The sequence below is a fragment of the Camelus ferus genome, chromosome 13 (assembly GCF_009834535.1).
Source record: "Camelus ferus isolate YT-003-E chromosome 13, BCGSAC_Cfer_1.0, whole genome shotgun sequence".
NCBI lineage: Eukaryota > Metazoa > Chordata > Mammalia > Artiodactyla > Camelidae > Camelus > Camelus ferus.
In genome coordinates, this window is record NC_045708.1 from 23682622 (window position 1) to 23698102 (window position 15481).

Here is a 15481-nt window from a genome sequence, read left to right on the forward strand (position 1 = left end):
ACCATCTTCTTTCAAACCGACACACACACAAAAAGACCATCTATTGAGCATCGACTACGGTGAGAGTAGCTCAAAAGCCAACGAAATGATTCTGAAGTCTCTGCTTGCTACAGAAAATGTTTTGGAACATGAAGGAAAGCGTGTGTTTCTATCGTCCCGGCAGGCCAATTCCCTAGTAAGGAGTTGTTTTCAAGAAAATGTTTCCAAGAAGAAAAGAGATCTGCTGTGCGCGTCTCTGGGCTATTGTTCAAAGAAAGTTGAGCCATCAAAATAATCCCCCCAACCCTCTTCTAAACCCTACGAAGGAAAGAACAGTACTGTTTGCTAAATCTTGTGTTAATATTTATCATGACTAATGTGTGATAAAATTTAGGGCACTTAAGCTGACTTTTGCTAGAGACGCTTTTTTCAAAAGTTATTTTTTAATTGAAGATAGTCGGTTTACAATGTTGTGTTAATTTCTGGGGTACAGCATAGTGTTTCAGTTACATGTGCATATGTTCCTTTTCATGTTCTTTTTCATTATAGGCTATTACAAGGTATCGAATATTTCCTTGTGCTCTATAGTAGGACCTCGCTGTTTACCTGTTTTATATATCAGAGGTGCTTTTTATATGTACATTTCTGACCACTTTATAAAACATAGAGATGGACTGTACTGCTTTATATTTTTATAGATGCTTCTAGATGTCCCTTTTCTACTGATCACACACTGTAGTATATTTGATCTGGGGCCAGGAGCAGGACGCCGAAGTTTAACATTATCCCTCGAATGATGAGCCAGTCTATGAATGATCCGCTCTAAGAAGTGATTTCCAAGCACTCATCATGGAAAATGTGAGGACTGTCCATGCCATCGTCTTTTTCTGTAACTATGATTATAGAGGCTTAGAATCTGGGGACGGCCACCCTATCGGATAGATGAGTAAACCGAACTCCGGAGAGAAGCTGCCCTGGCCATTGCCACGAAGCTGAGCCGGGCCTAAGACACAGGTCTCCAGATTTTGAACCCAAAGTTCTCTCAGTGCACCAGGATTTCCTTAGTAACATCTTTCACCACCAGTTAGACTGCGAGCTCCCTGAGGGCAAAGCCCGGGACGCGTCGGCTTAGAGGCTGGGTACTCAGTAGAGAGCGGACAGATGGCGCTGCCTCGTAACCTTGCCGCATGGTGCAAAGGCACGGAGCCAGCTGGCTCTCTCTGGTCTCCTCCCCTGAAGCCAGCATCTCTGAGACTCAAGCTGTGTCTGTTACACCCAAATGACCAGAAAAACCTGAGTAATGGGAGTACATTGGGGGCACCATCCCTCATCTCCCAGAATCATCCAGAAGAAGAAATGCCATGCCAAACCCACCCCCTTCCCCACCAGGGTCTGTTTCACAGTTTTCATCAACAAGCCTCGGGCTCCTCTTCCTCATTTTAAACCACAGAGAGCCCCGCCCCAGACCTTCCAGGATGGCTCTGCCCTGCTTCTCAGCCGATTGTAAGCAGTGCCCAGCTCGCCAGAGGCTGCCAGCTTTCCTTCTGGAAAGAAAGGGCCTGCTGAGCAGCACTTCACGGTCTTCAGTCCTTAATGAAGGTTCTAGAAAGACTTCCTGAAACTAATTCTAAGAGCCAAAGGGTCAAGTAAGCTCCTGAAGGGCTTGGACGACAGCCCCCCAAGGTAGCATTCTGCCACCTGTGGCTCTCAGCTTGTGGGGCAGGGAACTTCATCCTGGTCCTGAGTAGCTGGCGGGCTCGGCTACACACTTCGCTCCTGCGGGCTCTCTGCCGCAGATGCCTGACCCTGTCCAGTTCTCCCTGCCTTGTTTCATCTAGATGGATGTCAGAGATGGATCCCTCGTGGTACCTGAAGCTCCCACAGTCTGTACCTTTGCCTCCTGGGGCCCTGCCTCCAACCCGCCCTGCAGAGCTCCACGCCGCCCACCTACTTGGCCCTGAGCTCTGTCTAGACTGTCAGCCTCTCTGTTCCCACTTGCCCTGAGCTGCTCCCTGCTAACCTCCCCTGCCCCTCTGGGTCCTGTCCGTTCCCAGTGTGCTATGAGGCCAGCACTGTCGGGCACTACATTCCTACCACATTGGGCCAGAGATGGGCAGATTTCCTGCAATTTTATTTTTTTCTGTAAGGGTGATTTGCTTAATGTGTAGCTAAGAGCGATTTGATCTTTAAACCTCTGCAAGAATTTTTACATAAACTCACAAGTAATCAGAAATACTTTGTCAACTAAATAAGGTGATTTTTTGGTTGTTGTTTGGAAAGCACAGTCCGCCGTGGTATGATCCAGCTCATCAACTCACATGCCAGATTCTCAGTCATCACTGATATTTCCTCATCTCCTCCCACGTTCTTCCTCTCCCAGCCCCAAGGGGCCACCACTCTCTAGTGTGCAGCACTCAGAGGCCCTGAGATGCCCACTGGGGTGGGAGAAAGGACAGAGGGTCAGGCTGCCCCTGGCAGAAGCAGACTGTAAGGGATGGAGGAGGTAGGGCGGCGAGACTGGGAGAAGACGAGGTGACAGCCCAGAGAAGAACCTGATTACCCAACAAAGACCAAGCCTGCTCCTCCTACACACAGCCCCTCACACCGGCCAATCTCCTTGGGAGCCAGGACTTTATGTACTATTTGCACCGGAAAGTGTGGTCACAGCATCCCAGAGGAAGGAAGAAGGGATTCGTTGTTCTCTCTGGAGAACAGAACACCTGATGCCAACCATTTCTCCCAAAGATCAATAATCCAAAAACAGCTCAATCCCCATCTCTCCTTAAATCCAATACAAGAGGAAGCAACTTGATGAGACGTCTTGTACCCTGGCAAGGCCATGGTCTCTTGCAGTACCCCGACCCTCAAGGCAGAGCCTGCTAACTTACACACTTGCCACTCCCTCCTGCCCTGGCTCAATTGTACAGTGTCACTGACAGCAACAGGGGTGAGGAGGAAACGCCGGGGTCTGAGCCTCTGCCCTGCTCTCAAGGGTCACCAGGGGGAGTAAGACGGCATTGAAGAAGGCCCCCAAACGTTCAGAGCAATGATTCTCGGTGCTACGGTCCACGTTACCGCCAGGAATGAGGACCCAGCCAGCAACGTTGTGCAGAGAAGAAACCAACCAGAGTGAAGCTGCCATTATGACCTGCAAGGTTCCCAAGGGTGGGGCCCCTGGATTAGCTAGGACACAGGTCCCCGGCCTCTCGGTGGAGACCCCCCAGCGGCCCCCTCCCCGCTCACTTACACACGCAGCCTGGCTTCTTAGCCGACCACTGGTTATTCTTTTGGCACGTGATTGCCTTCTGCCCCACCAGCTCAAAGGCAGGCTGGCACTCAAACTTGAGGGTATCACCGTGGCGAAATCGGGAGCCTTCCCTCTGGCCATAGGCAGGGATGCCAGGGTCTCCACAACTGCCCTGCTCGATCTCTGAAAGACAGGGAAAGAGAAAACAGAGACACATGGTGACTCCACGCCTCCCGGAGCTGGAGGGCCATGTTGCAGGCTCTGCTGGACCTTCGCCAGGAGGCCAGGCTGGGAGCAACCCCCTCCCAGGTGGAGCTGTAATGAGAAACCCTGCAAGGTCCTGTTTAACACAGCATCCTAGAGGGGAACAGACCTTCCAGCTCTCAAATGCCTGAGACTCTGTGTCCACAGAGCTTTCCAGGTGCTTGGATTTTTTTTCATTCAGGGAAGGTGGGTCTCCATTCTTGGTGAGATATCCAGCCTAAGAATTCGCCAGTTTGCAGTTTGGAGACTCCTTTACTGACCTGACCCTGCATTCAGATGACTAATGTTGCCTGATGGAGTTTAAGCTCAGTCCATTCCTGAGCCGCCGAGGCAAGCACGGGATGAGAAGGCCGCTGATGCTTCACTGCCTGCCTTTCCCCCAACCAGAGATTAAGTGAGAATCAATACTCACCGCCTTCTGATACAGAAGCACGTTCAAGAAGATATATTTTTAATTCAATTCAAGATGGGAGCAGGTAAAATGAAACAAATGACTCATTAAACATGCTTTTAAAGTTCATTTGCTTCAACTGACCGTGGTGAGTCAAACATGTAGTGGTCTCCCTGAGACGGCTCTGGGGCCTGGGCTCTGGGAGCAGAGTGGGCCAGCTGCCTCATGGGAGAGCCACGCAGGGCCCTGATTATCCAGGAAAGGAGTCTGTCCTGGCCAAGTCCCTGGAGTTTCCTCCAGAGTCACCCCCACTTCCACCAGCCCTGTGCTTGATGCTGTGAGCTGCAGGGTGGGGAGGGAGTGGGGAATAGGAAGAGAGGGAGGCAGGGGAGCAGCCCAGTTCCCAGGGAGGAAAGTGCCCTGTAGGATGGACAGGGAGTCATGAATGGAAGTGACAGCTGGTGAGGTGAGGGCTGCAGGAGTCCTGTGATTTGGGAGAGAGGGGGTTGGAGTATTGGGAAGATTTTGGACACCTTCCCAGGACTGTCAAGTGAAAAGGGACCCTGCCTTTTCCTCAGACACCATTATGGGCTGTCAGGAGCCAGGTCTCCAAGGTGGCTGTCCGTGGTCCTGAAGGCGTGATCCTGCCAAAGCTTTCCTACCCCAGCTGGTGGGACACGTGGGCCTGTCAGGTTAGCCCCCAGCACGGCCTGCCTTATGTGGACGGGCTCTTGACTGTCATGTTCGTGGTACCCTGCAAACCAGTCCTCTGCTGAGAGTCAGCAGAGGGAGACGTGCTTTGGCTGGGATTGCACGCGAGTGTGTATGTGTGTGTGTTTGTGACCTGAGTCAAACAGTGAGAGTCCTCAGGAGTAGGGGGAAAGGAGAGGGTCTGTGTGACCAGACTCCAGGCCAAAGGACTCAAGCCCAGGTCATCTTGCCCACCTCTCCTCTCACACGTGCCCTTGGCCTCTCCCTCTACACACACCCGAAAGCACAACTGACCCTCCTGGGAAGGGAGCTCATGCCAGGGCTGGGGGAGGGGAGCCACTGGGGCCTTCCCGGGAAGGTGGCCCCTTTGCTCCAGGCCACAGAGCCCCAGGGGATCTGAAGGAAAGGAAGAAGGGGTCCCTGGGACAAGTCAGCCTGGAGAAGCAAGCAGCAAGGCTCTCCTTCCAGGGTTCTCCAAACATGCTCTCCCTGGGATGTGAGACCCTGGTGAGGACTGTCACTGTGGGCACTCTGAGACCTGGTAAAAGTTATCCAGTGTTTAAAGATGGAGCTGGAGCTTATGGCCTGGGATAGGACCCAGATTTAAGGTGTCCTGCTGAGGTCCCACTGTGTTGTAGAAGATGTAAAAGCAGGGTACACCTGCCTGCATCCCAGACCACAGCTGCTCATCTGAGGGTGTGATCAGCTCAAGAGAACAGGTGTCCTGAGGGGAGGAAGGGAGCAGCACAGAAGCAAGTAATGAGCACCGACTGTATGCTCATCCCTGCGCTAGACACTTGAGATTGGGATGTGGGCTCTGGTCTCAAGGACAGAACAATCTAGACAAGGAAACAAATATTTATGACACAGGGTGATTTGTGCTGTGGAAGGGCCTAGGAGGGTCACCCAATTCAAATGTGGAGGGTGGGGCTGGAGATAGGGTACGAGAGAGAGGCACTCACCTTGGGCACAAAAATTGAGAAGGCACCAAAAACTCAGGAATTAAGACAAATAATATCCTAGTGCAATTTTTTTTAGACAATCAAAATTGATACATAAAAATCAATTCCAACATGAAGGAAAATACCAGAACTTAATATAAAGGCCAGACCTGACCCGGCACTTGTACAACTCACCTCACATGCCTTACCCCCATCCTGGCCATCAGAGCCTGTCATTATGGAAATGTTGATTTTTTTATCCTTGATATTTTGCATTAAACTTAATTTTTTTAAAATGTTACATTAAAATATTATTTAATGGTGACTTTCTTAAAATTATGCCCAAGGGGAGTGCTTATTTCACCTCAGCCCGGTCCCAGCCCTGACATCAGGGAAGGCTTCTTGGAGGAGGTGATGTCTAAACTGAGGCCTGAAGTCTGTGCAGGAGGTGGCAATTGAAAGGAGTAAGTGGGATTCATTGCAGCATTATTTACAATAGCCAAGAAGTGGAAACAACCTACGTGTCCAGGGGTGGAGGAACAGGTAAAGAAAGTGTGGAATACATATACAGTGGAATATTTTTCAGTCACAAACAAGAAGGAAATCTTGCCATCTGTGATGTGGATGAAGCTTGAGGGCATTGTGTTAAGTGAGATAAGTCAGAGAAAGACGAATACCGTATGATCTCATTTATATATGGAATGAAAAAAACACGAATTCCTAAAAACAGAGAGTAGAATGATGGTTGCCAAGGGTAACGTGAGGTGGGGTGGGGAAACAGGAAGGCGGACAAAGGACACAAACTTCCAGTTATAAGCTGAATAGGTCCTGGGGATGTGATGTGTACATGGTGACTATGGTTAACAATATAGTACTGTGTATTTGGAAGTTGCTAAGAGAGTAAATCTTAAAAGTTCACAACCCCCCACCCCCGCCACACAGAGTATATGGTGATGTGACAGGTGTGGTAACTAACCTCACTGCAGCAATCACTTAACAATATATACACAGATCAATCAACATGTTGTACACCTTAAATAGACATGCTACATGTTAATTATATCTTGATACAGCTGGGAAAAAAGGAAAGGAATTAGTAGGAGGGAGAGGAGAGGAAGGGCCTTACAGGTAGGGGAAGAGCTCATGCAAAGTCTCAGAGGTCAGACATTGAGAGGGTCACAATGACACCAGTGATCCTAACTAGTTACTAGTTATGATCATAGCAAACTAAGTCATATAACTCATCAGTCTAGTGCTGACTGTGCTGGCTGCCACTCTGAGCCCTTTCCATCTATGGACTCACTTCATCCTTACAGTAACACTCTGAGCTAGGGTCTAGTATCCCCGTTTTACAGGTGAGGAAACTGAGGCACAGGGAGATCATGGAATTATGCAGGTCACAGAGCTAGGAAATGGTGGATCTGAGATCCAAACTTGGGTTGTAGGGTTCCAGGACTCTTCAGCATCACGCCACATTGTTTTTCTACAAGCACGAGTTTTCTACTAGGTGATGAGAGATGAGGCTGGAAGAGGCACGCAGGGCCAATGCATGGAAGGCCTGTGCCCTTTGTGAACGAGACTGAACCTCAGAGTGTAGGCAATGGGGAGTCAAGAACAGCTTTCACCACTATGCTGTACACCAGAAACTGACACATTATAACTGACTAAACTTCAATTTAAAAAAAAAAAAGGAAAGGCTTTTACATTACTTAGCATTTCATATTGGGTATTAAAAGATCACCCTGTCTGCTGCCTGGGGAATGGTCCAGGGGCGGCAATTCTGGAGGAAGAGAGATCACTCATTCATTCAACAAAAACCTGAATATCTGCTTCGCGTGAACCACTGCATGGGGCATGGGGCTGGGGCAGGCAGGATGCTACGGGGAACAAGGCAGACACAGGCCCTGCTGCCACAGAGCTTCCATTCCAGGAGGAGGTGCACAATCTTCTGGGAGCTGTATTGATGGCATCCTGGATGGGGCACAGGCAGAGGGGATGGGGAGAGGCAGAAGGCTTTGGGAGGTCTAAAGCAGGGAGAAGCCACAGGCCACACTGAGAGCGGAGGAGATGGGGGATAAGGGAGAGGCAGGGGTCTGCAGGGCTTGACCTGGCACTGGGTGCGCTTTCCCCTTCACTAGATGCAGGAGGAGGGGCAGGCCTGGAGGGTCACGCAGCATCTCCACGTGGACACATCTAGTAGAAAGTGGCTCCGTGAGGCTTACATTCAGGAGAAATGTCTGGTCTGGAGATGCAGAATTTGGGATGCAACTCACAGACGGTAGAAGAAGCCATGAGAAGAATGAGGCCACCCAGGGGGAGCAAGAGGAGACATCAGTCCTGACAGCAGTTAGGGACACTGCAGGGACAGCAGGACACTAGTCTAAGATCCTGGGGAGAGCAGGGTCCCGGAAGCTTAGAGAAGGATGCATTTCAAGAAGGAGACCAACAGCATCAAATGGGGGAGTTTAGAAAGGACTAGAAAGCAGGTCAGTGAAAGGAGGCCACTGGATCCTGGCAGGAGACCGAGCGAAACGATGGGGCCAGCTCCGGATGGGAAAAGAGGAGGAGGACGCAGGTGACTTGTGAGGAAGGCACTTCTCGGAAGTGAAGGACTGGAGAGAAGTCAGGCGGTAACTTAGGAGGAATATGGCCTTGACGGGGCAGCGGAATGAACTTTTTAAGGTCGAAGAAACTTGACCATAATTAAATACTCGGCAAGGAGAGAAAGAGAGGGAATACAAAGGAATGAGAGATATTGAACGGTTAGCTGAAGATCCAGAGGAGAGGCAGGAAGTGACAGCACGGGGCTCTTGAGAAGGCAGGAGGCTGGGACCAGCACGTGCTGGGGGGCTCACCTCAGAAACTGGGAAACTCCCCTTCCCCTGTGACAGGAGGGAAGGGGTGACCGCAGTGAGCTCCCAGGTAGGAGGGCGGGAGTTTGAGGGAGATCCCATGATGACACAGGCTCTCCTTCCAAGTGGAGGAGGAGGTGTCATGGTCTTTGCTGAAGGGGAGGGACCAGTTGTGGGGAAAAGGATGTCTGCCGCCATCACCCTGAAGAGAAGACTGACAGCCCTCACCCCCGGGGCCCATGGAGGGTGCAGACAACTCATTTCCATGGGCACCACCAAGCAAGGCTGTGTGGCTCTTCCCAGAGCCCTCATCACTTGGTTCAGGTACAAGTGGAGACGTGGAAGGATGGCGGTGGGCAGGGAGTTGAGGATGTTGTCCAAAGAACAACAAACAAAGGCTGACGGGTGATGCAAGGGGCTTGGGCTAACAGAAGGAAGGAGGGGGTGGGGATGGAGACGGAGAGGCCAAGAGAAGGATGGCAAACAGGACTGGAGGGAGGAGTGGGTGGAAGAGCGGAGGGACGAAGGGCCCAGAGCAGGATGTGCGGAGTCATAGCCCAAGAGGGGCCGGACAGCAAAGTCGGCCTGTGCCAGAGTGGAGTGTGGACAGGAGGGGAAAGGAGGGAAGGAGGCTGAGAGACGAGAGGCTAAGTGGCAGCACTCACTGAGTGGGAGAGGAAGGGGGTGGTGACACTGATGGGGGGGTAGCAAGTGGCAGAGGTGGAGACAGCTCTGGATCAAAGAAGAAGGCTTCACATGTGGGCGGAACGGCACTGGAGAGTGAGTGCACGCACCACCCCTCTCACATGTGGAGTTCATGGTGCTGCTGGCACTGGAGGGGGCTGCTGGCAATGGTGCCTTCGGGGGGCAGGGGGGATGGCGGGTTTAAGGGCACATTTGGCAAAGAGGTCCAAAGCATTAGAGGGGGCATGTGCAGACCTTAGAACCAGGCTTGGGAGCAGTGAGGGGGAAGAACAGGGCAGGGGTGGTTTGAGAGTTTGGAATCTCCTTTCAGGAAGGCAAGGGGACAGGCTTCCGGCCCTCAGACACCCCTTGTTCTCATCTGGACAGTCTCTCCCAGCCCAGCACCAACCCCTGCTGGAAACACGGGAACTGAGTCCCCTTGCCCTCCTGCCGGGGGCTCCCTGGGCTCTGTGGCAGGAAAACGCACTTGACCTTGGCCCTCCTGGCAAGGTGCCAAGCAAGTCTGATGTCAAGGGCCAGAACTGCCCATCGATAAGCCAGATTCTGACTTGGAGAAAATCATGCATGCAGCTTTCTGTTATCTGGTGTAACAGAATTCCATTTTATAAGTGTTTATCTTTCTCTCTCTCCATCTGCCTGCCAGAAGCAAGCGGGGAAACCCGAGATGCTTCAAAGACCCTCAGAATTCCATCATGACTGGGCTCGGCTGTTCAGCATATTTGCTTTCCCCCTTCTCGGCTGTTTTATCCCTATCATCTGTGATCAACCATACTGTCTTCTCCCCAGGTTTTTCAATTTCTAATACCAAATTGGAATCCTCTTTCATGACAACATCCAGACAGAAGGAACTGCATCTCGTGTCTATGAATTCACTATTTGCTGCTCCAAGGAGGGCAGCACCGCGTGGAGGGAGAGGGGCGTCCCAGCCTGGGCTGCAATTCACTGCCTTTCCAACCAGGTGGGACTTCATTTGTTCCTTCATTTATTCACTGTTCCCTCAGCCGGGACTACAGCTTCCTCCCCTCCTCTGTGTCACAAGGCCAACGGCTCACACTACAGACTTCAGCTTAAGACGTCACCTCCTCAGAGATGCTTTCCCTGACCATGGATCTGAAATACTTCCCTTTTTCTTTGCTCTCTCGGTGCCCATCTTTTTCTTCATAGCACTAATTGTTCTTTGTTTCATCAGTTACTGTTCTAGGCATTGCAGGTATAGCAGTGGAAAAAAGGGCAAACATCTCCACCCTCCCAGAGCTGACTGTTTGCTGGGCCTCAGGTACAAGCTGATTCACCTGCTCAGTCCCCCTTGCACCCTGCAGCTGCCAGGCTGGCCTCCTCATTTCTCGTCTCCCCACTGACTAGTGTGTAAGCCCAGTGGAGGCCGGCACCGGTCATACGTTGCTGATCACTGTGCACCCAGCACTGAGCACGGTGCCTGGAGCACAAGAGAGCATTCTGCTTCGCGAGTGAGCATGGCTAATACTGGCTGCACAGGAACTGTGCCACCTGCCACGCTCAGCAGTAAAGATACAGAGCTGCTGGACCCACGGCCCCCGCCCTCACAGACATGTGGGTATAGAGACAGTTACAGTGTAAATGACGGGGGCCACGAGGTGGTGTGCCTCTGACCACACAACCTTTGGGGACACAGGAGAGGAAGCTCTGGTCTTGGGCTGGGGCTGGGAGAGGTGGAAAGGCTTTGTGGAGGTTGCTCAGGCAGACACGGGCATCAGCCAGGATTCCGCCTCCCCTCCCCACTGCAGCCCTCACTAGCCACCTCCTGTGGGCTCCTCCTCCCACACATTCCAGCACCTTCTGCTCTCCATCCTTCTCTCATCGCCTCTGCCTACTCCTTGAAATTTCTCACTTGGGCGTGGCATTAGGCAAGAGCTGTTCCCCTGCCTCTTCGTCTACGTTGTACTCTGCAAAGCAGAGCGAGATTGTTCAGAAACAAAAATCCGATCATGAGTGTGCCCTGCTCATTAATTCTTCCATGGCTTCCTCTAATCCACAGATGAAAACTCTAACTCCTTGGCATAGCAGGTCGTTTGCCTACCTGCTCCCACCCCAGCCTCATCTTTTTCTACCTCCGATCTTGAGATTTATACACCACAAAACGGAGCGACCTGCAGGGAAGTAAAATAGTGTCTTGGTAATGAGGAAGGGCGCTGATGTCAGAGAGTCCTGGGTTTGTATCCTGGCTCTGACACTAGGTAGCAGACCTGGGGCACCTTTCTTATCCTGAGTCCTAGTTTTGTCACCTGCAGTATGGAAATGATGATAACAACAGCCACCCTGCAGGACTGTTTTGAAGATTAAATGAGTTTTTGTGTATAAGATAATTGTCAAAGTGGCCGGCACGTGGCACGTAACCAGTGACCAGGAGGTGTTTCCTCATGGTCATTATTGCCTTGTTGTTGGCAGACCCCAGCCGGCTCTCACAGGCTCTAACTTGGCACCTGCTGTCCTCTCTTCTTGAATGGACACCCGCGGTTTGTCTGCCAGACAAAGAATCATCTTTCAGTGTCAGCTCAAGGGCTTCCCACTAGGGGATATCCCCTTGAATCGCCCAGGCAGACTTAGGAGCCCCCCACCCCCTCCCAGCCCCCTCAGACAATTATTTATTTACTTATCCAGGAGAATAGTTAGAAGTTCAATGTGGCAGGATGTGATGAGAAGGGATGAGGGGAGAGAGATGGTCTGGGGAGACCATGAAGAGCCCACATCAGCTCCTCAGAGCCAAGGATCCCATCCCCTCTTCTCTTTGTTTCTCCGGAGCCAAGCACTGCATCTTATACATCCTGAGTGCTCCAGACCCACTGTGTAACCAGCACAGACTCCCGGCGAGTAACCAGGACATCTCTGGTGCATTAAGACAACCTCTGGGCATGCCCGGATCTCATGGATTCCTTAGAACCACATTCCACTCTGCTTTTCTACTGATAAAGGGAAGGGCACAAAGAATGGAGGGACACAGTGTATCTTTAGGTGTGGCTCTGGGTATCAGTGCATTGTTCTCTGCACACAGCTTTCATGAATGGGATGGAGATGTGGGTGGATGAAGCGGGTGCCACTCATCCCTCCCACCTCCTTCCTCCACCACCCCGTTATGGGTGTGCCACAGGCTGAAGGAGGCTGGGGAACAGGGTGACTATGGAGACAGTAGGATGAATGTATACATGCAGAACATCCAGATAGCCTTAAGCTGTCTGCATTAGCCCCAAACTGGAGCTTGCTATTTGCAAAAGCCCATGTATTTAGAGAGTATATCTCACTGACAGATTGCTTCCTGCCAGATTTTAAAGGTGCAGCATCCTCTGCTCTTAACCATCCCCCCTCCCTCCCAGGGGTCAAGACAGACTTGGGTGTAGTGTGGGTCCTGCTGGGACTTCCTGAGAGGAGGCAGCTGCTGTTTCTAGCTAATCTCTAGCTCCTAGCATCTGAGGAAGCTTGAAGGATATCGTGGAAACTCAGTGACCATCTTAGGAACATGCCTGGTGCTATTCCTGGCTGAAGTTGGAAAATTTGGGCCTCTGAGCTTATGGAAATAAAACAGGAAGAGGCAGAGGTTCTGGAAATTGCAGACCAGAGGCTGACAATGGCCACGTGTTTGACATTCTGGTAGGAGGAAAGGCAGGGGACGACAAGGAGGGAAGCTGGGATGCCGGGCTGCTGCCCCGTTTCAAGCCCAGCCCCAAGGCCATCTCTTCCAGGAGGCTCTGCTGCGCTACCGCCAGAGTTCAGTTCTGGAGAGGGCGAGGGAAACACCGCCTGCAGAGGGCTAGTCTTGGCCGTCTTCTCCCTATGTGCTCTCAAACTGTGTTCCGCGGAGGTCTTAGCTTCAATCCCAAGCACATGTCAGCCAGAATTTCAAGTCAGCCCATTCTCTCCCTCAGGGGATGTATGACCAACTCCTTTCCATCCTTCAAGCAAGTCTCAGTTTCAGACACCAGCTGCTCCAGGGAGCCTTCCCTGATGCCCTCAAGTAAGGTCAGCTTCCCCTCCTGGATAGTTCCCCGTCTTCTCCCACTTCCTGGGCTCCAGTGACGACAGACTAGGACTTGGATGCAGGCATAGATTGTCTTGTAATCTTATAAGAAACGAAGACCAGAAGGGATGGGACCCCTGGCTGTGAGGAGCTGATGCGGGCTCTTCATGGTCTCCCCAAACCGTCTCTCTCATCCTTATCTCTTCTCATCATCATATTGAACTTCTAACTAAATTATTCTCTGGAGTAAGTAAATAAATAATTGTCCGAGGGGGCTCGGAGTGAGAGAGAGAGGGTCATGTAGCCCCTTGGAGCCTGAACACTGTCTGCAACACATAATAGGAGCCTGGACAATGCTGAATACACAGGTGACCTAATTTCAACCCAAGTCCCCAGACTACTGGGCATCCTCCCTGCATGATCTCCACCAACCTGCTCCTCCATGTCTCCAGGGTCAGGTCCCAGCTCCTTCCTCCCCTGGGCCGGCCTCCTAGATTTAGCATTTGGCGGCCAGATTCCAGGCTCCAAGTTAGGAAGTGAGGAGACTCCCAGATTGATGCTAAAACTTGTTAGCAAGTTGTATGTAATTTTATAATGTTTCTGGTAAGTGCTAATTGCCTGTTCCTTAAATATTTCTTGTTCTACTGGGAAGCAGAGCGATTGCAACTATGAATGCAGTTCCTACAGCTGGCTGCCCTCGTGGAGGGGGCCTGAGTTTCTAGGCTCCGAGTACTCAGATATCGACGGAGTGGGAGCGCCTCCCCAACACCGACCTGGGACTGGGACAAGTAGAACCAGAAGAATTTCTGGGAAAGAAATCCCTCAAATTTTCCCACGCAGGGGTTCACCCTTTTAATAAAGGGGAGGGCTGATTCTGCAGTGTCACCTGCCTGCCCCAAGGAAATTCTCTGGACCTGAACTGGAGCAGAGGGGATGCTGGTAATGGTGAGGCCAGGTATGCCTGGTGGGGGGGGTCTCTGCCCTCAAATGCCTTCTGCCACTGGTGGAACATATGCATCCCAGGCACCCTCCCATCCCTGAGCCAAGACGCCTGTCCTGTAGGGAATCCCCCAGGAGCTGGGGTAGGAGGAGGGCTAAGACAGGGGTGGGGGTGGTTGTGAAGCTTTGGGCCATGAGAGCAGTTGGAAGAAGAGCTGAAAGACCAGGGAAGCAGGGGAGGGAAGCAGGCTTTTCACTGAGTGTTGACTAAATGCCAGGTCCCATGCTGGGGGCTCCACTGCACAGATTCCTCACAAGACCCCTGTGAGGTGAGTGTTTATCTGCCCCTCTTCACAGATGAGAGAACTCAGGCTCAAGGATGCTGAGGGGCTGGCTGAAGATCACACACAGAGCCAATGGCAGAACTCAGTTAGAAATTGGTCCTGTCTGACCCTAAAGCCCCTGGCGATGGTAGAGAATGTGGGCTCTTGGCACCTGAGTGCTGGGAGGTAGAAAAGTGAAACAAAGGGGGTTGAGAGGGTATGAAGAAAGGGTGCCTGACTGTGCCTGTGTAAAACATCATTACAATTTAAGCACGTGTTGTGTCCCAGGCATTGGGCCAGGTCCTGCAGGACTGGCTAGATTAATAAACTGTAATCCTGCCTAGAATGGGTTTACAGGAGCCCAAATTTGGCTTGGAGGGCCTTGGATGTCACGTGAACGTGCTTTATCCTGAAAGCAACGAGAAGGTGTCATTAAAGTTTTTTTTTAAGGAGGTGGGAACTGTGCCAGATCTGGATTCTAGGAAGATCTCTGCTGTAGGAGGCAGATGGGTGGGGCTGGGAGAGAGGCCTGGAGTCTGGGGTGCCGGGTAGGAGGGCTGTGCTGTCACTCGAGTGAGATGTGACGAGGGCCTCAGCCACGGAGGTGAACGAGGAGCTGGGCCACTGCAGAGGGAGAAGTGACAGGATCTGGGGACCAAGTCAGAAGTGGGAGAGAGAGGAGGTGGAGGTGGAGATGAGGCCAAGTGATGGCGTGGACAGTGGTGCTGTTCATCAAGACGGGGATGTGGGCACAGGGGGCCTGGGGGTGGGAGGGCAGGTGGAGAGGGAGAGCTTGGTCTGGGATGGTTTTAATAGACTGAATGTTTGTGTTTCCCCAAACTCACATGTTGAAGTCCTAACTCCCAATTGGCTATATTAGGAGAGGGGGCCTCTAGGGAAGTAATAAAGTTAAACAAGTTCACAAGGGTGGGGCCCTGGTCTGATAGGATTAGTGTCCTTACAAGAAGGGGCAGCAGAGAATGTGGGCTCTTTTCCTCCCTCCACATGCACACACGGAGGAAAGATCCGGAGGTCACCAGTGTTCAGGCTGAGATTGAAGCTATAGGGTAGATGTGATCAATGGTGGAAGGTTCTAGAAAAAGAGGATGAAAACCGAGGATAGAGCCTGAGAAGTGCCTGC

General features: G+C 51.7%; 1 protein-coding gene across 1 annotated transcript in view; it reads right to left on the reverse strand.

Annotated features, from left to right (window-relative positions):
* Positions 1-15481, reverse strand: part of CSMD2 (CUB and Sushi multiple domains 2) — a 473825-nt gene that overhangs the window by 236114 nt on the left and 222230 nt on the right. Inside the window, 1 exon segment of the mRNA XM_032495868.1 lies at positions 3227-3409. Within this exon segment, the coding sequence (XP_032351759.1) occupies positions 3227-3409 (183 nt within the window).